Below are 24,864 nucleotides of genomic sequence, written 5' to 3'. Positions count from 1 at the left end.
CTAGAAAAAAAGGAGAAATCCATACCCACAACAAACAAATAAGAGAAAGTATACAAATGAGCAGGTGTGAGTGGACAATGAAGATATGGCCCAGTAAAAGTGGGTCAAAGGTCACACATGCTTTAACTCTCTCCTTAATTAGCACCAATTCACCTGTCCTCATCATTCACTGCCAAAATTCAGGCCAACACAAGTAAAATTACAAGTTTTAGTACACAAGTAAACAAAAACCTACTCAGTTACAGCAACATGAGAAAATGTAATTCATATACTATCCACCATCGGTAGCTTCATAACCTGAAATTATTTTACTTCTCTTCATTTGTATTTTTGTGTCACACATATTTTCCTAAATCCTAAACTGTCATTTACTCAAAAAGTATTCAGTCATTGCCAAAGGACTCGCTTGTACTGAGAAGGTGCTTGCTTTGGCAGTGAAGTGAAACCATATACTTTTTTGTCAACAGTAACCAACGGATTCGCTCTGATTCATCATCTAATCCCAGGCTTGGAGTGTTTGTGGATTAATGAATTTATTTTAATTAAAGGCTTTTTAAGGCTTAGTGACTACACAAGCTTACATGTTACAGGTGCTTTTGTGTATCAGGACAAATATATGTCTGAGAGACACCACTCTGCTATTGTGTGAGTCTTGAGTAGGATCTTTTGTCCAGGCTGGAGAATAAACATCAAATGTATGAATGAATTCACAGATGTAATGTATTGATTGAAGTTACCATGACTCATCATTTAGATCTGTCACACGATTCCTCTTGCTCTGACAGAACTGAGGACAGATCGGGAAAGTGTCTCTTGAACAAGAGGAGATGAGATATGGACTGTGATATATGAGATTAGTCAGGAAGATTTCCTAGAATCATCACGGTTGCATGTTATCTGAAATATGCGGAAGTGTGTCAAATTCTTGCATGCAGACATGCAGTCACCCTTCATTTGTCTGACCTTAGATGCACTCACCACACAGAAACTATTCATCAAAACATCTATCTATCTATCTATCTATCTATCTATCTATCTATCTATCTATCTATCTATCTATCTATCTATCTATCTATCTATCTATCTATCTATCTATCTATCTGTATATCTATCTGTATATCTGTATATGTGTATATATGTCTGTCTAAGAACAACAGTTATAACAATAACAGCACTTACAAAACAAGGTCAAAGTGTAATAAACTTTATTTTTCGCGACCATGTTTCCATGGAAACGAGCCACACCATCATGTGACGCAGTTTCCTGCTCTTCCAGTCGGTGGCGGGAGATTCCAGCATGGCGGTGCAGCCAAAGCAAAACCTGTCCATGGACAGCGCAGCCGAGAGTGGCTTCTTAAGCTTCTTCTTCTCCATGCCGGAGAAACCAGACACCACTTTCAGGGTATTCGACCGGAACGACTACTACACTGTCCACGGGAAAGACGCCACATTTGCGGCGAAGGAAGTGTTCAAGACGAATGCCGTCATCAAACAGTTGGGCTCAGGTATGCTAGCATGCGAAGCCCAGCTAACCATGTCGCTCGCTGTAGCTTATAAACTGAAGGTGTTGTGCTCGCCTGAATGCTAAACGCTAAGCTAACTACAAATGCATGCAAGACATGTCATTGTCATTTATATCAGTATCGCAAATAAACACTTTACATTTTTCTGCGCTCGAAGAGTTTGGTGCAAGTGAATGTGAGAATGTGCTCAACCAAAACCGACTGTTATTGTTTTATGTACGTGAACATTTGATGTTGTACTAAGTCTGAAAAGTATGGATTTATAATTTCCTCACGTGTTGTACATTGAATTGAACTGTGTTTTACATATTTGTATATGTGGTGGAAATGATTGAGAGTGGGTAAACCGCTATCAAAACATACGTTTTAATAGTCTAATCCTATGGTTCTCAAACTGTGGAACGAGCACCCTCTGTTGGTACTTGTTGGAAAATCAGAAAAACTGTTCTTCTGTGTATATAAACCAGTGTATGTGATTGGAGTGGAGCTGAGGAATTGTGACTGTATTTGAGTGTATAGAAAATAAACTGAAAATAAATTAAATAATAATCCCTTATCTCGTGCTCCATCTTAGACTTATTTGCACTGCTATATTTTAATGTGGGTGATAATTGAGCTCAATATTTTCTCTGGTGGTACTTGGCGTAAAAAGTTTGAAAACCACTGTTCTAATCGGTTGATTTTTAACCTTTGACCCCGGGCTTATGCACCCACATTTTTAACAATTCAATATAGAAAGCTGCATGCGTGATGTATCCTATACTACTTAAAACTTAACATGTTTTCTTTGAATTAAAGTGAATATTTTGGTCTCCAGGGAAGCGCAAGCTGGAGAGTGTCATCCTGAGCAAGCTGAACTTTGAGGCCTTTGTTAAAGACTTGCTACTGGTGAGGCAGTACAGAGTTGAGGTGTACAAGAACCACAGCAAGGGTAGCAAGGACCATGAGTGGAGGATTGAGTTCAAGGTAAAGTATTTACAATCGAGAATCAAGTGTCGGGGTGATTGTTGATACACACTGCTGTAGTATGTAGAAAGTGTTATCCCTCTGTCTTTGTATACAAATCTGTACTTTTACTGCTTACTGTAATCAGTAGATTCTCCACTGTAGGTCCATACTGTCAATTGTGTTATTTAAAATAGCCATTCACCTTTAAAACAATTATTGTCTTAATAACTGTCTTCCATCTTGTCTAATTCTGCCACACTCAGGCCTCTCCAGGAAACCTCACTCAGTTTGAGGAGATTCTGTTCGGTGGGGGAGCTGGAGCAGAGAGCTGTGCAGGAGTTGTAGCCGTGCGCGTCACCACAGCAGGCGACGGACAGCGTGCGGTTGGTGTCGGCTACGTCGACGCGGCGCAGAGGTCAATGGGAGTGTGCGAGTTTCCAGACAATGAGATCTTCTCCAACCTGGAGTCCCTGCTCGTCCAACTCGGCCCCAAAGAGTGTCTCTTGGCTCAGGGTGAAGGCAGCGCTGACAGTAAACTACGACAGGTAAATTCATCAAGGCATCATGTCATTAAAGTAGCAGGAATATAAGGAATGAATAAACATGTTGGGACATTTCATAGCAACTATGAAAGATGTATTTATTCTAGTGCTGAGCGCGTTTACGAGATAGCGGCGTCAACGTTAACTCATGATGCTTTTCCATGACGACTGACGGAGACGGAGGAAAGAGGCGCATGAAGTCATGTTTATGTAACTCCCGATTGTTAAAATGAGTCTCCAAAGTAACGCTAAACTTTAAAAACAGAGGCACACATACGCAGTACACAGGTACGCTTATTTGTAGCGCTGCTCTTTTCGTTTAATAAACAGACCGCTCCAGTTCCACTGTAGGCTTGCTAACCGGCGCTAAAGGAGCTAATGCCGCTAAAGCCGCTAACGGAGCCAACTGGTAAACGGTGCCTGGACTCCGGTATTGCGGCACGTAAGCATGACGTCACGCCCGTCTTTTTCCAGTCAGTCGTCATGGAAACGCGTCATGCATTAACCTAGTGCCCAGCACTAATTTTTTCCTCTGGAACTATTGGAATTACTGTTTTTTGGAGCACCTAATGGATCTCCCACTTCCTGAGCCATAGTAACCTGTTGAACATTTGTTTCCATTCCAACTGTTTCTGAGTTGCCTGAAGATTTAATGGAAGCCATTTAGAATGGTCATAGCTGTCTGTCATATCATATCTGACCATGTTTTGTCAGTTGAAAAATGTGGCTGTGCAAGAATGGTGAGTGCAAAACGAATCACTTCACCATAGCTGTGTGAACAGAGGAGGACATCACATGGGTTTTGAGTGTATAAACTATAAAAGCGTGTCTCTAAAAACCTTCTGGACACACACAGACACACGCAGACAGACAGTGAACTTTTGTTGGGAGATTAGGCAAGGATGGTCTGACCTAAGTGAGAAGGTCAGACCATCTGCTTAGTGAGAACTTATTTTATATTTTGTCAACAATAGTAACCAGTGGATTCATTGTCTTAACCCACACAGGCTTGTTTTGTTACAGCGTCTTAGTGATTACATGAGGGAAAATTTGTAAAACAAACTGAACTAGAACAATCGTTGATGCTTTCACGAAAGTAGCCGTATGGTTTTATTAGTTGTTCTCTTTTACTTTTGTTGAAGTTTCCTCACTGCAGTAATTCTAATCCCTGTATGTGTGTAGGTGGTGGAGCGTGGAGGCCTGCTGGTCTCTGACAGGAAGAGGGCAGAGTTCAGTAGCAAGGACATGGTGCAGGATCTCAACAGGCTGTTGAGATCCAAGAAAGGAGAGACTGCTGCCAGCAACACGCTACCAGAGCTGGACAAACAGGTGAATAAAAGAAAAAGCTTCTTGGCACATATCACCATCCATAACACCTTTTACTGGGTAATGTTTTATATAAGAGGGTTTACATCAAATAAATTACACAACATTTGACCAGAATTCCTTTGTGTTTTCGTTGACAGGTGGCTATGTCATGCTTGGCTGCTGTCGTGCGTTTTCTTGAACTGCTCTCTGACGAATCCAACTTCAACTCCTTCAGCCTGACGACGCTGGACCTGGGTCAGTACATGAGGCTGGACAACGCCGCAGTGAGGGCTCTTAACCTCTTCCAGGTCAGTGAGGGAGGGAGGTTGGGTCCGAACCAGTTACTTGTTGCACGTGAGCTTTCAAAAACTTCAGATCACGAGACGACATGTCGGTGTGGGACGCACAGGCATCATCCTCCCGCTCTGAATGTCTTGTCGTGTTCTTGGCATTACACATCTTCTGAGATTAGTGTCACGCCTCACACTATGTCAGCCTCTTATTTAGAAAATTCAGAATAAATGCATTTACACTTCATTTATTTGGTTAAGACGGTTGATTAAATAGTCTGTATTTATTTAGTTGTGGAAACTAACTAGTAATGGTGTGCAAAATGGGTTAGATATGTAATTATTTTGAGGGTCTCAATTTATTACTTTAACCACCTAAAATACATACAATTACTTAACTGAGGAGATGATGTCGAGAGTAGATCACAATGGAAAAATGTTGTAGTGTGACATCTTTTGTTCAAATGCTCTTGTTTTATTAATTTTAATGTGAAATGGGGAACAACAGATGGGATTTTGCTTTCTTTTAATTGTATGAGTAATTCATGAACTCTGTATGTTTCCTCCTGATAAAAAAAAAAACAACAACAACAAACTGGACAAACTTTGTGAGATATTATATCAAATGTGAAGACCTTTGTACCTGTGTCCTCTAGGCTTCTCCTGATGAGAGCAGCAGAGCACATTCATTGGCAGGTCTGTTGAACAAGTGCCGTACGCCACAGGGTCAGCGACTGGTCAACCAGTGGATCACACAACCGCTCATGGACAAAGCCAAAATAGAGGAGAGGTAACACAGAGATGGGAATAAACTATAGATACAGGCAAAAGCAGTCCAACAACAAATATGTGATATTTCTTCTGTGTGTGTGCACACCTAAACATGCAGGCTGGACCTTGTCGAGAGCTTTGTGTGTGACTCAGAGCTCAGGCACACCTGTCAGGAGGACCTGCTGCGGCGGTTTCCCGACCTTCACCGCCTGGCCAAGAAGTTCCACCGTCACAGTGCAACACTGCAGGACTGTTACCGCGTCTACCAGGCCGTGAGCCAGATACCTGCCCTCATCACAGCTTTAGAGAGCTACTCGGGTACATGCACAACAATTAAACCAGCTAGAATTAGTACAGTGATGGATGTTTTGTATTTGTATAATTGCTCAATTTAACATAAATGCTATCATCCCTGGTCAAATCATACTACGTAGAGTACAATATGTACTCATCAAATTTGTGTGATTGCGGTTCTATTGTAGGCAGCTACCAGGTTCTGTTGGAGGCAGCGTTCATTTCCCCTCTCAGAGACCTGCAGAGCGATTTCATCAAGTATCAGGAAATGATTGATACCACTCTGGACATGAACCAGGTCTGATCTTTAACATTTCTTGATAAAAGGAAGAAGAATGTTGTGTGCTTTGTCCTTACTTTATTATATGTCTCTGTGCAGATTGACCACCATGAGTACCTGGTAAAGGCTTCGTTTGACGCCGTGTTGAGTGAGCTGAGAGAAAAGATGGATGAGCTGGACAAGAGCATGCAGGCAGTGCTGAACAGTGCAGCCAGAGAGCTAGGTGATTATACAAAGCGCACGCTTATGCACGAAAAACACATGGTTCAAATTAAGATTATATCTCCCAAATGTCACTGTTTCTTGCAACAAAGTTTGATACTGTGTTTTAAGGGAGTGACTACACGCGCCTCTGTTTTCTAAGATGTGGTTTGAAATGCCAAAGCAACTCGATTACACAGTGCCTTCGTCATGAGATTCTAAATTTGATGTCATGAATTCTTCTGGTTTCTATGACTGAAGCAGATTAAGTGTTTGCGTGAGAAGAAAGGAGATGGAGAAAACGGTTAGACTGAAATCTTCCAAAGTGTGGGAGCACTTTACAATGCACAAACTTAAAAACTGTGTTTTGCAAAAGCGAAATGTCGTGGCACGTGAGCACCACGGTGATGCACCTGGAAAAAAAACATGCAACATTAGTCTCTCCTGTTTCTCATTTGGTGGGTTAATTTATTCCATATCCAGCTTTACCAGCATGAACAGTTCATTAAACTAACTGAAGCGTTGGGTGGTTAATGACTGTGTATGTTGTGGAAATTCTCTGCTGCTGGTGAAGAATGAAATAGAGACTTCTGCCGGCCGACAAGGTTTTATTTTCTTTGCAAAGAAAAGGTCAGTCAACACACGAGAAGTCGAAGATGAAGAAAGACCCAGAGCATGGCGAGAGCTAAACATTTATACCAAAGGAACACCCCTCTCAAATCCCTTTGTCTGTTGTAGGGGTATGCCCCTCCAGGCCGTGCTTTCACACATTTTTTGTTTATTGCAGGTATCAGAGCCGACCTCTCCCAGAGGTATCCTGCAGGATGTAGTGTTTAGGTGCAAAGTTGAGTCCAGACATCCTAAATTGAATACACAAAGGGACCTGGTATCTTGTGTTAGGAAAGGGGTGTTGGGCAGCTCTCGCTCTGAGACAAAGAAATTGAATTTGCTATTATAGCGTGTGCATGCATGCGCGCGTCTGTCTCTGTTACTTTCCCTCTTTTTTTTAAAAGAACTATGAGTTTTTAAAAACAAATTTACTTGCACATTACAAACAAATACTGTGGACATATTGGTAATTTTTTTTTTTTTTTTTTTATTGTTCTAACAGAGCAGGACACAACACAACAACTGGACACTTCATTTTGTGCACTTAATAAAAGAAAGGAGCCTTTTCCTTTTTGTAGATATGTACATATATGAATGTATATCATACATTGTAGGTTTTTTGTTATTCCAGATTTTTTAATATCATTATTATTTAATATTACTTTTAATAGCTCAGGTATGTTGGAGCAATGACCTGTTGTTTTTACACTTCAGTCTGCACTGTTCAACATGTTAACTCCCGAGTTGCCTGCCAAAATATATATTTTTTTCCATCAATTGTATCATCCAAACGATTGATTTGAAGAGAGACTCTAGTAAAAGATGCAACATAGTGACCACAATAACATTATTACTTCATGCTATGGTGTTTTTTTTGCATCACAAGTCATGCTCGAGTGAAATAAAAACACCCAGTAATGAGAATAGCGTTGATCACTTTTTGTCGCAGCGTCACACTAAGTTTCCACGTATCTCCACTATTTTTATTGTGAAAAAGACTTTATTTAAACGAGACCTATCAAAACTACTACTCGTACATTTTCCCAGGACATTTCTGGGAAGCTCTCTCGGTGGATGTAGAACACAATTTCGATTGTTTGAAAAAGGGCATCAGAAATGTCATCCATGACTATGGGTAATTATATTAGGTGCTATCTGATTTGATGCCTCTTTTCCCAGAAGAGGATCCCATGGTAGACTCAACGGTGGAGGGAATATTTATTGGACCACAGAAAGAGCTCTAGGATATAGTTGTAGCAGGGATTTAAATAATATGGATATAGTTAATGGGAAATAACTTATTGATGCAAATTTTGTTTTCTCTCAGGTCTAGATGCTGGTAAAACGGTGAAGTTGGAGTCAAACGGCGTGCTGGGTTTTTATCTGAGAGTTACCTGCAAGGCAGAGAAAGGTTTGAGGAACAACAAGAAGTTCACCATGCTGGATGTTCAGAAGAACGGTGTGCGTTTTACAAACAGGTGCGTGTCAGTGTGTCACACACACACACACACACGTCATTAAATGTGATTTTTCTGTTAACATCTGCGCTCTTGTCTGCAGTAAACTGAGTTCACTGAACGAGGAGTACATCAAAAGCAGGGCGGAGTACGAGGAGGCCCAGAACGCCATCGTTAAAGAGATCATCACCATTGCTTCAGGTGAAGAATGTCATCATATGCTGCTCATTCTGTCTCACAAGCATGACAATGACTAAACAAACAAAGGATATTACTGTGTTTCAGTGATATGGTCAAGAAGCGCATTGACGCCTTTACAAATGGATTTTTCTACAGATTTGCTTTTGAGTTTGTGGTCAATCGTTTGAGCGGCTGCAATCTCTTCTCTGATTATTTAATTTCAATGGGTTACTCTTGTTCACCAGGCTACGTGGACCCCCTCCAGTCGCTGAGCGGCGTGATAGCGCACCTGGACGCTGTGGCGAGTTTTGCCGTAGCGTCCGTCTCGGCCCCCGTGCCGTACGTCCGGCCTCGCCTCTTGAGCGACGGCTGCAGGCGTGCGGAGCTGCTGCAGGCCAGACATCCCTGCATGGAGAATGACCCAGACACCAGCTTCATACCCAACGACATCAGCTTCACCCAGGGAGAGAAGAACTTCTATATCATAACGGGTAAAAAGAGGCGATGGATTGTATGTCCTGTAAATTAATCGACACTGAGTGGAAGAGGAGTCACGACAGCAACGTAGCACTAGTGAATTGATACTCGTGTGTGTGTATATATATACACTACATTAGATTTGTTGTTTTAGCAATGCTACATTGAGCACACAGTATAATTATCTAACACAACTGTTTTTACTCGGTTTATTAAAAGACATACACGTGTAAGACCAACTTTCAGTCACATCGTTTTAATCATTATGCCAATTTATCACAGAATTAGGTGATTTTTATATAAAAGTGTTTTATAACCAGGTTGATTTTAGTTCAGATTTTATCACAGTCTGTGACTGCTGGCCGGGAGTAGGGTTGTGTGTGAATCTACTATCCATCTACTGTGAAGTAGCAAACAACAAAAAGCATGTTGGAATCAGAATCGGTGATCTTAAATAGCCATTTCTCCTCAACTTAGGTAACTGTTAACCCTCCTAAATGTCCTCTTTACTGCTACTTCTGCACTGATATTTAAGTGTTTGCAGTTGCCACACAGGTTTTTCACATGAAGATCCTCAGCAGTCAATTCCTCAAAACAAAATCTAGAACTAATGTATTTTCAGACCTAAAATGAATCACACTAAACCATAAATGTTCATGCATTAACTAAACTTGCATGGCTCTAAGTGTGCATAAAATTCCATTTGGCATACCCGATTTGTTGTGGGTGTGGTTTGTTTTTCTGAAAGAGCAAAAGTGATAGAAAATGAAGCACCCAAATGAAAACAGTTGGATTGCTCCTTTAATTCAGCTTTCATTATTTGTAAGTGATGGATGTCAGTACTCACGTTCTTCCTATATTTTCTTAATCTGTTTTGTCCGTCACTGATTCTCCTCTCTTCTTGTCTGCAGGACCAAATATGGGCGGCAAGTCCACATTTATCCGGCAGGTGGGTGTGATCGCACTGATGGCTCAGATCGGCTGCTTTGTGCCATGCGAGAAGGCGGAGCTTAGCGTGTTTGACAGCATCCTGGCCAGGGTGGGAGCCGGGGACAGTCAGTTGAAAGGCGTGTCCACGTTCATGTCAGAGATGTTGGAAATCGCCGCCATTCTACGGTACGACGTCCACACACGTACACATGATTACAAAACTCAAGTCATTAAATCCCTGATGTTCATCTTCTTCCGCGTTGTCCCTCCAGCTCGGCCACGGAGACGTCGCTCATCATAATCGACGAGCTCGGCAGAGGCACGTCCACGTACGACGGCTTCGGTCTGGCCTGGGCCATCAGTGAACACATCGCCTCCAAGATCGGCTGCTTCTGCCTGTTTGCCACGCACTTCCACGAGCTGACCGTGCTGGCGGCACAAGAGTCCACAGTCCACAACCTGCATGTCACGGCCCTGACCTCCCATGACACGCTGACCATGCTGTACAGAGTCAAAGCAGGTCGGACGGCACACAGTTGTTACGCGTTTGGTTTGGGAAGCTGGTTTTGAATTGAGCCTGTCAACAGTGAAAGGGTCTTATTAATATTTTTAGTGTTTATTGTGAGATACAAACATTTGACTTGATGATAACTTGATCAAATGTATTACATACGCGTTGGTCGATGAATTTGAGTGTTAAGGCCCTGTTTTTCCGTATTCAGGAGTGTGTGACCAGAGTTTTGGTATTCACGTTGCCGAATTGGCGTCTTTCCCACCGTGGGTGATCGCCGCGGCAAAGGAGAAGGCAGAGGAGCTGGAGGAGTTCCAGGAGCCAGCAGGGGAGTCGCAGGAGGAAGAGCCCGAAGCCAAGAGACGACGAACTGACAAACAAGTAATCCGTTTACAGAGAATACTGTATATTATCATGCATAACCACATTTTATAGACCGTCTTGCCTTTCAAAACAGCTGTAACTAAGTCTTATAATGAAACGTGCTCCTCTTTACTCAGGTGGGAGAAGACCTGATCCAGGACTTCCTGGAGAAAGCCAAGTCACTTCCTGCTGCGAGCATGACCGATGAGGAGGTGAAGGCAGAGCTCAGGAGAATGAAGCAGCAGCTAGTCGCCAAAAACAACACGTACGTCTCAGACATCATTGCTCGCTGTCGTCCTGTAAATACAGCCTGATTCTTTTTTTCATTCATGTTTATTCCATATGCTGTCGAGCACTTAAGTTTGTATAGTTTTTCAATAAAGTCGTCTTCATGTGGAGCTCTGTGTTGATATTTCTTTGAAACCCTGAGTGCTTGTAATCCTTTTGAATGTGCCGTCTCACGTTTTCTGTTAACAAACACCTGATTTTCATGTTTAACTTCATGTACGACACTTGAAACAAATTGTCCCACCATAAACCATAAATGTAGAACTTTTTTTTTTACTTGTGCTGCACCTTATTCTAATGGATCAGATAAAATAGAAATATAATTTTAGCAGTGCCACCAAGATGATATTAAAAGGATTTTCAGGTGTAAGAGATGACAAATGAGTCACTCCAAAGAAGTTGGATTAATTTGTGGCCTCCACATTTGGTGTGGATCTGTGGTTCTAATACACACAAGTCTAAACTTTTACCTTCACTTCAATGTAAATACTTTGTATACTTTGTACCACATGGCAAAGTAGGAGCCATCACTGTCCAGAGTTTCCCCTGCCTTTCACCCTGTGTCAGCTGGGATTGGCTCCAGCTGTCCTGCAACCCTCATGTGGAGGATAAATGTGAGTAAAACACAGATCAGTGTATTTATCTACAGAAGCACACTAGAGTAGACTTAGCTTAAAAGATCATTAGTTAGTTGCCAGTGTCCATTTACTTTTTTTTACATATTTTCACCTCATAAAAACATCCAACAAAGGTCACCCCCATATGTTACTGTTCCTAAGGTCTTTTCCCCCCTCAAAAAGAGCTCCTGTAGTTTGTATATGTTCATCTTTTTCCCCTTAACCTGCAGCTGCAATCATCAAGTGAACACTACTCAGGGAAGTTATTCAAGCGCCACACGTTCTCTCTCTGGCAACATTATGTTGAACATGACCGGGCCTTTATTGGGAAATGCAGGGAGTGGGTTTGATATTACAAGACAGAAAACACCTCTGATCTAATAAAGTTTTATTTTCTTAGAAATGGCCAGTTTCCTGTTTTCTTTTTTTTTGTCTTTCTAAGAAAGTATACCCTTTTTGAATTCCAACTAGCATCTACATAATGGTTATTGAATACTTCACAATATATTAAGTCTAGATGTTATGGTACATGCATACGATTCAGGCTGCATGAGGAGCCACAGTCACCACGATACACAGGGGGGAGGGGAGGCAGAGGGGTTGGGACATTTGGGGGGGACTGCAGATTGACTCATGGTTCCAGTTAAAAAGGAGCTCTGGTGCCTCCTATTGGAACCCTCTCCACAAAACACAGCATCAACACACACACACACACACATTCACTATACACAACATACATTTACACACACGCATACACACCTTTATACAAGTGTGGAGTCCCTCCACCTGCCATTTAAGCTAATGCACTGGAGAGGGTTTGTAGTGTTTAAACGAGATTCTCTTTCACAGAAAGAACTTCACCACTGGGACGTTTTGAGTGTCTGCAGTCTGCCTGTGTGTTTGGGAGAGGGGGAGGGATGCTAACCAAAGGGGGTGGGGGAGAAAAAAAATATAATAATTATAATAATAATATATAATAAAATAAAAGACATTCAAATACAGTCAGCTTTTTTGCTTGAAAATACAAAACTACATGAGAAAGCATTGAAATAAAATCCATTGATCAGAACATATTTTTTTTTCCTTAAAAATAAAAAAGCCCAAGTGCTCCGTCACACGCGCGCGCACACACTCGTTCTCTTTTTCTCCACACACACACACAACAGAGCAACATCCTCCCATCCGTTGCCTAGTTACAACCGTCTGGGCAGCCAATGGGGGTGGCAGCTGCGAGGAAGCATGAAGTCTCTTTGACAGCAGTTCTTGAAGGAGAAATGAGCTGGGAGCTGAGTTTTCACACTGGGGGTCTGATCTTCACATGCTGCCTTGGACAGCCCCTCTGCATAGCCCCTTCTCCTACCGTCTTCTCTCTGCCTACAGACTACAATAAGAAATGCTCAGACGAGGAATCTCTTGTGGCCGTTGTGTCGGGTCTACCCTCAGCTCCACTGCTCCCTCTAGTGGAGTCCGCCCTCTGCTGCAGCGAGTCAGAGTGCAGAGGGCTGGAAGCTGCTTCCTCTGCAGCCTCTTTCCACCTCAGTCCCATCTGAGAGCGCAGCAGTCAGAGTCTCTCTGGGTTCTTATGGCTGCAAGTGGATGTGTGTATGTGACTGTGTTTAAGTGTGTGTCTGGCTGTGTGCAATGTTATGTGTTTTTTTTGTTTGTTTTTTTTGTTGATGTTTTTTTTCTTAATGGGAGAGAGTAACTCGGACAGGATCCTTTCAGTTATGTTGCAGCGTGTTGGACTCAATGGGCGGCGCTGAATCATACAGAGTGTCCGTGTCATGTGTGGGCTCTCCGGCCAGCGTGCACGGGTTGGACAGTGTTCCTGCTCCGCAGTCGCAAAAAAACCTGAGTGGAGCAGAGATTAAGCATTAACAACCATTGAAATAATTCAGTTTAAGTACATTTTTTGTTGTGTCAGATCCCAAAAGTGTCGGTAAGGAAAGCAATGACTCACCTATCGTGCCGTATAAACTCTACATCATGCCCCTGGTGGCATTTCTTGATGCAGTTCACGCAGATGGCGTTCCTATCTGTTGTATTACAGGTGTGACATCTATAGAAACAAAATAGATTCATTAAAAAGGGAAAAACAACTTCATAAATACACTTTATTAAAGGGCAGGGGCTGCATCAAATCATTACTTTCACCAATAATTTATTTATTTATTTGGTGACATCTGGCTGAAAGCTTAATATTTGTCATTTGAGAAAAAATATATATTTCATATGCCATGTCAACATAGAGAATAATTAATACATTATCTGTAGTATAATCCATATCCCTTTACCTGTAGAAGTCGTGCATGGGGTAACTGGTGTAGCTGGAGATCTTGTAGAGACACTGTCCTCTGCTCACTGCCTTCTCAATAGCATCCTGGTTATTGAGAATCTTATTATCTGACAGAAGAAGAGCAGAAAACAAACAAGATGAAGGTGGTTAGAGAGGACTGCAGGACTTTAAAAAAAAACAAAAAAAATACAAAGCAGCTTCTTACCTTTCATGGTGACATTGACTCCAGAGGCCAGGAACAGACCTCCGAAGCGATTGTTGAAGATCTGGTTTCCCTCCAGCGTTGCTGTGGCATGGTTGGTGATTTCAATACCTGGGAACATTAACAAAAAATTCCAACATCAGCGCAAAACAGAAAGAAATTGGGATGTTATTTGTGTTGGTGTAAAAGAAAGGGGGGTGAGCTAACCGGCAGCGAAGCCATCAAATATGCGGTTTTTGCGGAGAATTGGATGGCTGTTGGTGCTGATCAGCACACCGGCCTGAGCGTTCCTGAAGATGTCGTTCTCTTCCAGGAGACCTAAAGAGATTAGGATGGCATAACCAGAATGTTATTACACAGGGAAAAGAACAAGAGAGAGAACGGGGGAGAAGATGCCATGACTTTACAGTCCAATAAAATGCTAAGAGGGTTCATACAACTTTTCCACTGTCAAATTCAAGAACTTTTCATATCAATTTACAGTAGGTGTGAATGGTTGTCTCCAGCTCCCTTGTGACCCTCATGTGGAGGAAACTGGACGGAACAGGTGCAAACCCTGTGCTATGTTGGCGTACTAATTTGGTTTAATTGCATGTCTTGATCGTCTACGGTTTACGTTAGTGAATGCGTTCGAGGAGGCAGTGCAGTACCTCTGCCTCCGTTGAAAATGCATATGCCACCATCTCTGCCATCGTGAATCTTATTTCTCCTCAGCGTGGGGTTGCTGTCCGTCTTGATCCACACTCCAGCCATGGCGTTGTCAAAGATCTCGTTGTCCTCGATGAAGCCCAGACCTGTTACATTAAACGGCAGGATTAGACACAGCACGCGCACAGACGCCACACAAGCTGTAAAAGTCAAGCACAAACCTGAGTTGTAGACTAAAATTCCTCCGTTCTGGCCTCCCCAGATCTTGTTGCGCCTGATCTTTGGATTACTCCCCGTCCTGTCATGGTTCAACAAAATCATTTTAAATCAGTCTCAACAGAGAGGGAACAGGAAAAAAAAGAATGTACTACAGCTTTAGCTCGGTGGATACACTCATGAAAGAGGGTAGATTTACCTTATTTGCACACCAGAGTACATGTGATTGTAGATGTCGTTGTCTTCCAACACACCATGACCATTGTCATAGAAATAAACACCGACCTAATAATAGGACAGAAAGACAAAAGACGATATAATAATACCATTTCTTTAACCGAAAAAGGTGCAGCAGTGACACTAAAGATATACTGTATACTGTACAACCAGTAGTTTTTAGTCATAGTAGTGGTAAATGTAAATACTGGAAAGCCTGGGTGAAATTTACAATCACCTCAGGATTTCTTTGTTGTTACATTATTTATTAAGTAACAAGATATTTGGGGAAATGTGACACTGTGTTTGTGTTTGCAGAAATGGAGTCGCTTAGTTACCAATTATATTCCATATAATATAAGATAATATAAGAGTGGCTGTTTTACCCACAGTGCCCTGCAACTTAGGACCTTTTCAGAGGAAAAAGTAATTACAATATTGCAGCAAAAGAAGTGGTCAAGTTAAATAACAGTAAAGACTGTAACAGCATTAAAATATTAGGGGCAAATTAATTAACAGTCTCTTGTTTAAAATTATTAAACCTGTAGAACAGCAGTAGACCACCCACGTTTCAGAATGTTGTAATTAGTAGCGAGAGGGAGCATTGGAGCTGAGGGTAGACAGATGAGGAATCTCTTGTTTCTGTTGTGTTGGAGCATTTCTTATTTCTTATAAAATAAGCGTACAGTTTTTCTCAAGCCTGCATGGAATGATATTTTGCATTTTTAGATGAAGTTTTATGTTTTGCCTCATTTTTGTTTCAAAGATCTGTTTCAGTAACTGTTCAACCACTTCTCATTCAACTTTTACAACTACATATGCTTGTGCTTGCCACATAATGATTAATTTCCTTCAAATTAACAAAACTCCAGTCATGCTCATTGATTCTTTCTGCCCCAGATCACAATAAAACTCCGCTGGCCTGGGACCCCGGTTTACCTGTTTTCCACTGTGGATGCGGTTCTTGCGGAGGACAGGAGTGCTCCCTGTGGTCACCCACACTCCGGCCAGTGTGTTGCTGTAAACCTCGTTCTCCTCGATCACACCCTGACCTTTCTCATGCTGAAACACAAAGTAGCAGCAGCTAAGAACAACATTTTCTGATTGTGAGTAAAAAAAAAAAACCACACACACGATGTGATGATGTGTATTTACCACATAGATGCCTCCATGCTGTCCATCGTGGATCTTGTTGTGCCGTACAATGGGGCAGCTGTTGGTTCGGATCTGAATTCCCGCCAAGGCGTTACCGTAGATATCATTGCTCTCTATCAAACCTCGCCCATCTCCAAATATGTACACCCCTCCTTGGTTACCGTTGAATATAGCATTTCCCCTAAATAAATGAAAAAGGGGTAACTATAGGTGAAAAGATGCTTGCAATGGTGCAATGAATTATCTTCCATAACTATATTTTTGTTAAGGCATCATTTTTAAATGTTTGATAACGATATACATTTTTTCTACATTGAAGTTAAATTCTGCATTGCAATGTGTGAAGCGTGTGCGGTCTCACCGTATCGTCGGGTCACTGTTGGATGTGATCCACACACCGGCAAAGTTATTAGCGTAGATTTTGTTTTCTATAAACTGTCCCCGCCCCTTCTCGTGGACATAGATGCCTCCCGTTTGGCCGTGATGGATCTCACAGCGCACCACTGTGGGGTTAGCGTAGGCCTTCACCTCAAAGCCTGCTATGCGGTTTCTATGGATGTTACAGTTCTCAAAGTAACCCTGAAACACAAAGAAACATAACAGATTAGAAGGATGGTCCCATGTCTTCTCAAGTTATACACGACATGATATCGCCGACGTGCATTTACCATGCCGTGATCGAAGGTGAACACTCCAACATCTCGTCCATGGTGAATGTGATTACGTCTTATGATGGGATTGCCGTGGTTTTTCACCCAAATTCCTGCTAGCGCGTTGTTGCTGATTTCGTTGTCTTCATAAATGCCCTGGAACAAAAAAAAATGTTCACGTCAGAAACAAAGCCTCCTCGGTGACCACTTTCCGTGTCTATGTTTGTGCACATTACAGAAGGGACGGTATATTTACCTGTGCGTGGTCTGTAATGTACAGGCCTACGTTCTCACAGTCGCTGATGTTGCAGTGTTTGATAGTTGGACATGCTCCCTGTCCACTCACACAGACAGCTGAACCCACTGCACAAGGAGGGGGAAACAGTGAGGGTAACTCTACAGTTGTGCTATAATAGCCCAAAGGTCATTTAAGATTTGTAGATTTCTTCTTTATACTGACATTATACATACACATGAAAAAGTAAGCACCGTTGATTCAATGGTTGTCAGCTGATCGCACCAGCTGCTGCTCAGTGTCATGAAAGACATTTTAGTAGAAATGGCAGCGTGTCACTTTTGATCGGCTGAACGTTTATGACCCATTTAGCTCAGAGAGATTTGACTTTGGGTGGAGCCAAAGACTCCACTGGATGTGGTTTGGTTCCACTGTGGTTCTCCACTGCACTAATGCTCAGTTCAGGGGATCTTGAGGGGAACAGCCCTCCACTTCAAAAAGCCCTCTATAACATATGTCATTTATAAGTATGCGTCACACTCGACTCCAATGGCATTTTTCCACTATACAGTCGTAGCATGGCTCGATGTGGCACAGCTCAGCCACTGATTGGCCAGAACCATGAGTGCGACACAGGAATAAAACCGAACTGTAGATCAGTTAAAGACATACAAATCCTGTGTTACGCGTGTTAATCGCCAACATTTAGCAAGGACATTTCTAAAATCTTGATATTTGACAGGAGTCTGGTTTATTTAGCGACGGAACTGACGAAAGCAGGTGATCGTGAGCTCTATCAGAACCCTTTCTGCCGTATTTTAATTCAGTGACTGTCAGACGGAGTCTGCACTCCTGTCATGCAGGAAGCATTGAACAAATCTTTTTAATGAATAGATCCAGAATAATGAAAAGAACTGCTTTGCTTGTCACTAGTTTGTGTTGCGTACAACACATCGTGCACGCTGAGGAGGTATAGTAATGGAAAACGACCAAAACCATGTAAAGTGGAGCTGTGCAACAACTGTAAAGTGGAAAAATGGAGATGATGTTGGGCCCAGAGCATGAGAAGTAACACTTAACAGATATAATATTTTCACAGATAAGGTAGAGTTGCACACTTTGAACTGCTCTCGAGGTACACAATTAACTGATGCCAGATGCTCAGGTTTAGAGACATTTTATTTTATAGGTTTAATCAAGACAAAGCACAAACTAACAAGCAATGCAAAAGAGAGTTAACACTGTGCAAAACTAGCACAGTGTAAGCGTTGCCTTTACTAAAATCCAAAGCTTCTTGATTTCCAGTCCTGACACCAAATGTCTAATGTTGAGTTTTTCATACTAAATTAACACAGATTATTCAAACAGGATGCACTGTATTACAGAAGGAAACGATATTCAATTCATATACTTGTTAAGCTAATTGTTTTGCCAACAGTGTGCCAAATCATTTCTACAGTGACTGTTATAAGCTGCACACATAATCATATTGTTGTGATGTGTGTTACCTGTGCATGTGGAGCGTATGATGCAGTGGTCGATGTTTGGGCTGCAGTTGACTGTGATCTCCAGACAGTGGTGGGCATTATGGTGCTGCGCTGACTTATCATCAGGATTAAACTGCAATGAGAAATGCACCAACAGGTCAGACAGGCAGAGGTTTACTCGCAACACATCAAGCATCTGTCCACCTGCTAAATCCACACTTGACTCTATATTACAGGTGTATTTTAGTAGTAGGCGAGGCTTTCCATTTTTATGCTATGTACTTAAACAATTCAGTTGGATATTTTCAGTAAAGAAAGCCCGATTTTGTAATGTGTGCCACGTCAATGACACCATAACCACACTCTCCCACTCTAAGCTGATCATTTACTAGTATTACATCCATATATTCAACAATTGATTTATCAAAAGGTCAGTGCTCTACTAGATTTGGAAAATGAATGATAAACAGCTGTTCGTTAACACCATCTCAATTTAAAACATTCTAAATCACACAATCTGGCACTGAAGCCACATTTGATAAAGATGCGTCTCTTCTTTTACCCAAAACCTTCAGATGCATTTTCCAGTTGACCATAAGATTTGGTTTTGTCATCAGCATCATTGTCTCTTTTTGGAAGCTTATTCCCAACTAATTCCAGATAATATAATACACTGAAGCCTTGTGATAGGACTATAATCTAAAATACACAAGCCTGGTTTAAACTTAGTAGAAAGAGCGGAAAGGTGAGGCTTATGTTTACCTTTATGGTCATGTATCCAACATAGGCGTCTTCTGACCCCTCCATGAAGACAAACGTCGAGTCTCTGGTATTCTCTATAACAACCTTGTCAGCTACTTTACCAGGAGCTGAGGAAAGCAGGAAAAAAAAATCCTCAGCACTCTCATACATATGGGCATACACAGCCGAGTGTGCCGTCCAATTTTAAGAGTGACATTGATTGCACCGGGCTGGAGCATCTAGGTTATGTCTCAAGTAGTTTTCAGTGAAAGGAACATGCTCACCTGCACCAATCATGGTAATGGGGGACTCTATATAAATCCACTCATCTGTGTAGATGCCAGAGTGAACGAAGATTAGACCATCAAAGTGGGCCTCTTGGACCCCACCCAGTGCATCTTCAATGGTGTCATAGTACTGCAAGGGAAAGGCACAGACTTTTTCAGGCATAATGTACAAACACTTGAAATTTATCAAAAGGCAGTTTGGGAAAACAAGCATTTAAAAAAATCTTTACAGAAGGTTTCAACTTACCAACATGTTCTCTCTGCCTTTATATCTGCCAGGGTTACTGTAGAAATGCTCTGCAAAGCCTGGTTTTACATGGGCACCTTTGTACTGCAACACAGAATACACCAAGGTCAATATACTGCATGTAGTTGCTGATCTCCTCAAATATTAACCTCATACAAGATGGGTGTAATGTTTTTTTAAAGTTTTCTGGTATATGTTGTATTAAAAATATTGTTTTTGGTAAATTAAATTTTAGGTGTTACACAAAGCACCATTTATTCGTTTTAGGTTTACAATTATTTCCTTTGGAAAGAGTCTTAATTTGACTGGAACTCTTGTCCTTGGTTAGACATTATTATTTTCATGAGTGGATTTTATTACAATCTAAATGTCTTAGCAGAAGACCAAATTGTTAATATTTAGTTCAAAGAAGTAAAAAAGGCAGGAAAAAAATAACCGGGACTAAATCAAGACATTAAAGCATTATAGAGCTTTTTCTTCATGAAAAGATGGTGAGGGAAAAAAACCACACAGTTCAACTCACCAGCTGTTGGAAGCTCTCCTTCCATGGGTTAGGGTGTTCATGCTCCTCAGGGTTGACCTGGTAGAACCGTCCAGGCTCAGGGTGCATCATGGGACGCGTGTACTCAAAGACCTCCATATACAGACGCTTCCTACAACATAAAACGTCACATGCACATACTTTTAGCGGTCTGTCTTTTAATAACATTCCTATTAACTACAGGAAAAGAGCAGTTCCCACTGACCATAGGATGGGGTCATTGGCGAGCTGGCTGAACCTCTTGCAGACACAAGCTGCCTGACAGAGATCCTGTTCCAATAAGTAGGAGAAAATCTTCAAAACTACCTCATCTGGAAGCTTCTGCTGCAGATATTGCTCTGCTGGGGCTGCTAAAAAACACACACAGAGACACACACTTCCAACATAAGCTTTAGGAAAAACATTTCATAAAGCTTATGCAAGGAACAACCTTTCATTCCAAACACATTAAACTTTGGAGTGAGTTTTATTGAACAGATTACAAAATAACAAGATTTACCACGGCACAGGACAGAGGGAAAGAAACCAATAAATGCTCACAAGGTTAAAAAAGAGACAAACACTAAAACTATCTCCTTGCCCAGCTGCAGAGATTTAACACACACCTGGCAGGTCGTGGCTCTTACCGGACACTCGTGCCCGCTTGGCTCGATGGCCAAAGGCCTCTGTTGATGAAGTGGACGTTCCCTGAAAAAGAGGGTGAGTGGATGTTCATTTTATGCCAAGATTAAAACACAAAGCAATAAACTGGGAAATGTAATGCTCTGGCACAAAAATCATTGTTCAAACAGAGAAGGACACAATCAATCAGCAGTACACTTTCACTCTCAATCACCTCGCACACACGGACACATCTGACGACATGCAAACTGTGTTGAAGTGCATGATGAAATTCATTCAAATGTCTCAGCCTCACCTCCATTGGGCTCTTGCTGGGGCAGGCAGAGGCGGTGGCAGAGGCAGCAGCGGTTCTTTTAGGAAGCAGGGTTTTGCGTCGAAGCTGGTAGGGACTGTTCTGAGCTCCTGGACCGGACTCCTCAATAGCCATCTCTGCTGCAGCAGCTGCAGGAGCCTCCTCATCTGTTCACGGGGGTAAACACAATTTCTTATACATTAGCCTCTTATCACCAGTGATGCACAATAATAATATTGCAAATGGGATTTGATGTTGTGGTTGATCAGTGTGATTAGACTCTGCAAAGGTGTGGATAATAATTAAAAGTTGAAAACAAGTCTGAAAATAGCCAGTACATGTTGATAAGAATGAACCACCTTCAGAACAGGGCACTGGCACACACTGCTCTGCAACAACAATAACTCTGGACAGTTATCGGTTATATTTTTGTGGATGATCAGTGTGTAAAAGGGCACGTATGGAATTCAAAAAGATGGAGACTATGCAGTTTAAAAAACAATTACATAGCAATTTCCTCAAGTGGCTGTATCCCCTTTGTTTAATCCAATTAAACAACCACAACTTATGCAGTAATTGAAGCACTGTGTGCAGTGCACTGACACTCTAACTGTATCCCCCTTGCCATTCTAAACACAATAGTGTGTATTCATCTCACATCCAGTATGCACACACTGCGCAGGCTACCAGACAGGGTAGTAGTTGGTATGGCAGACAAAGGTTAGTGATTGATAATGGCAGATGCACCCCCTGCAGCCACATTACAAGCCTTTCATGTGTAGACAACCCCAACTGACATCGGCCTGCGTGCATTTATCTTTAAATCGCACAGGGGCATAATCAGACTAATGTTTAAAGGTGCTGTCAAATTACAGGCCGTAGATGAAGTATCTCGTGCGGCTAATGGCTAAAACTGAAATGCGTAGCTGACAAAACCGCGGTGTAAACAAATCGAGCTACGGCTAACAGGCACCGAGAACAAGGAAAGAGATGTGGGTTAACTCTGTTAACCTGCGCTAGCTTCAAACTACAGTCCCGAGCGCACAAAATGGACCCACTGCAATCGTCCAAAACCCCACCGTGTCGCCAACCACAGCTGATCAGTACAGCCCCTTAAAGCTAGGGCAGATAACAAGCAGTGCCCCCAGTCGCTGCTTATGTTTTTGTTAACGTTACACCCCAACAAAAATGGCAGTCCAAAAACACCGCAGATTTACACCCTCAGAAGCGTTGGTGACAGCTGAGAATGCAACGACCGAACAGTCACGGGAGACCATAAGCCGAGTGTCAAGTCAAAGCCTTTTACCTCCAACGGAGGTAACCTGAATATGAGCTATTGGTGTTAACCGTAGAGCTACATGCGCATTACTTTCGGCGAAGACAACCCCCAACCTCTACCTAACCTGGTAAGCTTGCTAGCGGCGTTCGCTAGCCCCAATCACTCAAGCCAAACAAAGCGCGGCCTGGCCTACGCCACAGAGCAAGAAGCCTCGGTGTTTCCTGCTCAGCTCGCCGCATACAAGTGCAGTGAACAGGCCTGTGAAGTGTGAACGAGGGATATGTGAAGACAATTATCCCCCGACACATCTTCGTCTTAAACCATTAGCTGCTCGTGGCACAGCGTACCTCTCTCTCCGTTGTTCCGTTCGGGTTGCACCGGGCGCGGCCTCGACACTCGCCTGGGTCTCCTGTTGGTGGCTCTGACGGAGTTCATCTGGGGAGTTGGTTGTTGAAAAATAGACTGCTGCCCGCAACCGCCCGCTCCTAAATTTAGCACTCGACCCAATCTACCAACCGAAGGACCTTTTTCCCAGAAGCACCCAAACAACTGCGATCAAAACCCGCTGGTATTTGGGGTGTAATCGCTTTTTTCCTCCGCGGTGTTACAGCTCCCCCCGTACAGCAGATCGTTGCCAGCTTCGTCTCAGTCTGAAGCAGGAGGAGCCATTAACCCACACGGGAAAGAATCGCGAGAAAAAAAAGAGCAGAGTGTCCGTTCGACCAATCACATTGCGTGTTTTATAAGATCTCCCACGAATAACCAATCAGGAGCTTTGTATCAGCGGACTTAACAAACCCCTCTGTTGGGGTCCGGAATCGGTCAAGCGGCGATCAGATCAATGTATGGAGTCGTCTACGACCTCATCAAAAACAATGCGCATTTTTCAGGCGTATGGTTCAGTGTCAGGTTCATTTACGGCTAAAATAACTTGGACTACCAATGCACTATCACACACTTATTTACAAAAACGATAACCCCTGCATTTATCTTTGTTATTATCTAATAATAAGTGATTCTTAGAAATTGGAACCCCACTGAGAATTAAAAAAGTCCCCCTGTCCTTCTAAAGTAGAGAATGCAAGAGTAATACAATAATTACCACCAATAGATAATTTTTAAATGTTTATGCGTCTTTTATATTGATTGGGGCCGTTTAGTCGTTTCATAACACTTGTAATCCCCTCATGTCACATTGTGGTGCTTCTATAAGACTCTATAAGTCTGTCTGTTTGTAGTCAAATGTTTTTGTTGTAGCCCTTTGAGGTCTCTTTGTTTATTCAATTGTGTCTCTTTGTGGTCATTCTGTATGCATTTTATTTCTCTTTGTGTTCCCTTTACATCTATCAATGACCATTATGCCTCTTTGAGGTCCCCTTGCCTTTCCATGTTTTAATTTTATGTCTCTTTTAATATCTTTTTGTGGTATTCCTATTTCTCTTTATGGTCTTCTTTGCGGTCGTTCTGAATGTCTTAGTTATGTCTCTTTGTGTTCCTTCTGCATGTATTGTATTTGCAGCCATGTTTTGTCTCATTGACATCCCTTTGCTTTTCCGTATTATAATGTTTTGTCTCTTTGTAGTCTTTTTGTGACTCTGTGTGATCACGTTGTCTTTGGACTGTCAAACAACAGATATTAACACTAATTCCAAACAGAGGATACAACCGCCTGCTCTGTAATTTGTCCATGCTAATAAGGCATTAATATTTATTATTTCTCATTATATGGTTGAATATGAATAAAATGGCAAATTAGCTTGTAGGGCATCCTGACCCTTTAATATTTTAATAATTATTACAACATAGAATTTATAACAACAGTATAATAACAGCTCATTTTAAAGAGTCTTTTAAAGTTATTTATGCAATTGCGCTTGGGGAATTGATGATGACTAATATCATGAGTCAATAAAAGTATTAATATGAGGGTGTGAGGGAGTGTGGCTTGCATCAATTAAAGTTTACTCGTATTTAAATCTTCTGATTATAGTTGCATCGGAAATGAATTGTGAGGAGGAAATTATTAGCCTTTTGTTTTCATTTATTTATTTGGCCCCATTCAAACTCATATGAGTTGTTTGCAGTTTCCATTCCCTGTGGAAAACAAATAGGTATGTTATTCTTCAGCTCACTCACCATAAAACCTGTTTGATTCAGGGAAA

The 24,864-nt window shown here is 41.9% G+C and overlaps 2 protein-coding genes across 3 annotated transcripts; one reads left to right on the top strand and one right to left on the bottom strand.

Annotated features, from left to right (window-relative positions):
* Window positions 1–1,297: 1,297 nt before the first annotated feature.
* On the top strand, window positions 1,298–10,998 carry msh2 (mutS homolog 2 (E. coli); the record flags this gene model as incomplete). Its single annotated transcript, XM_083903589.1, has 16 exons — window positions 1,298–1,505; window positions 2,341–2,489; window positions 2,735–3,016; window positions 4,196–4,342; window positions 4,480–4,629; window positions 5,268–5,401; window positions 5,501–5,700; window positions 5,865–5,974; window positions 6,056–6,179; window positions 8,094–8,244; window positions 8,327–8,424; window positions 8,649–8,894; window positions 9,792–9,996; window positions 10,083–10,330; window positions 10,533–10,702; window positions 10,822–10,998. The coding sequence occupies 16 exons, from the start codon at window positions 1,298–1,300 to the stop codon at window positions 10,996–10,998; spliced, it is 2,799 nt and encodes a 932-aa protein (XP_083759715.1).
* An 852-nt stretch (window positions 10,999–11,850) lies between these two features.
* On the bottom strand, window positions 11,851–23,344 carry fbxo11b (F-box protein 11b). 2 transcript variants are annotated; one of them, XM_083904218.1, is made up of 22 exons: window positions 23,050–23,344; window positions 21,427–21,590; window positions 21,116–21,197; window positions 20,716–20,860; window positions 20,493–20,622; window positions 19,970–20,053; window positions 19,720–19,852; window positions 19,457–19,563; window positions 18,716–18,827; window positions 17,229–17,335; window positions 16,991–17,128; window positions 16,684–16,901; window positions 16,323–16,503; window positions 16,107–16,229; window positions 15,151–15,236; window positions 14,957–15,033; window positions 14,738–14,881; window positions 14,295–14,405; window positions 14,091–14,198; window positions 13,884–13,992; window positions 13,550–13,648; window positions 11,851–13,440 (listed from the first exon to the last, which is right to left on the bottom strand). In XM_083904218.1, the coding sequence occupies exons 1-22, from the start codon at window positions 23,135–23,137 to the stop codon at window positions 13,311–13,313; spliced, it is 2,676 nt and encodes an 891-aa protein (XP_083760344.1). In that variant the 5' UTR covers window positions 23,138–23,344; the 3' UTR covers window positions 11,851–13,310. The 2 variants fall into 2 exon arrangements, with proteins under 2 accessions (XP_083760344.1, XP_083760345.1); XM_083904219.1 differs by having other exon boundaries at window positions 20,716–20,857.
* Window positions 23,345–24,864: the final 1,520 nt, after the last annotated feature.

Source organism: Microchirus variegatus (assembly GCF_963457635.1).
Source record: "Microchirus variegatus genome assembly, chromosome: 17".
In the NCBI taxonomy this organism is placed as follows: domain Eukaryota; kingdom Metazoa; phylum Chordata; class Actinopteri; order Pleuronectiformes; family Soleidae; genus Microchirus; species Microchirus variegatus.
Note: the sequence above shows the minus strand (reverse complement) of the source record. Positions and strands in the feature narration are given on the sequence as shown.

Bases quoted from the DNA above. Each gene is read 5' to 3' on its own strand.
- fbxo11b (XM_083904218.1), bottom strand. From the start codon at position 23,137: ATGAACTCCGTCAGAGCCACCAACAGGAGACCCAGGCGAGTGTCGAGG. The intron at 16,230-16,322 runs GTAAATACACAT...TTTGTGTTTCAG, and splicing joins AGCATGGAGGCATCTATGTG to CATGAGAAAGGTCAGGGTGT. The intron at 15,237-16,106 runs GTAAACCGGGGT...TCCTATTATTAG, and splicing joins GCATCCACAGTGGAAAACAG to GTCGGTGTTTATTTCTATGA.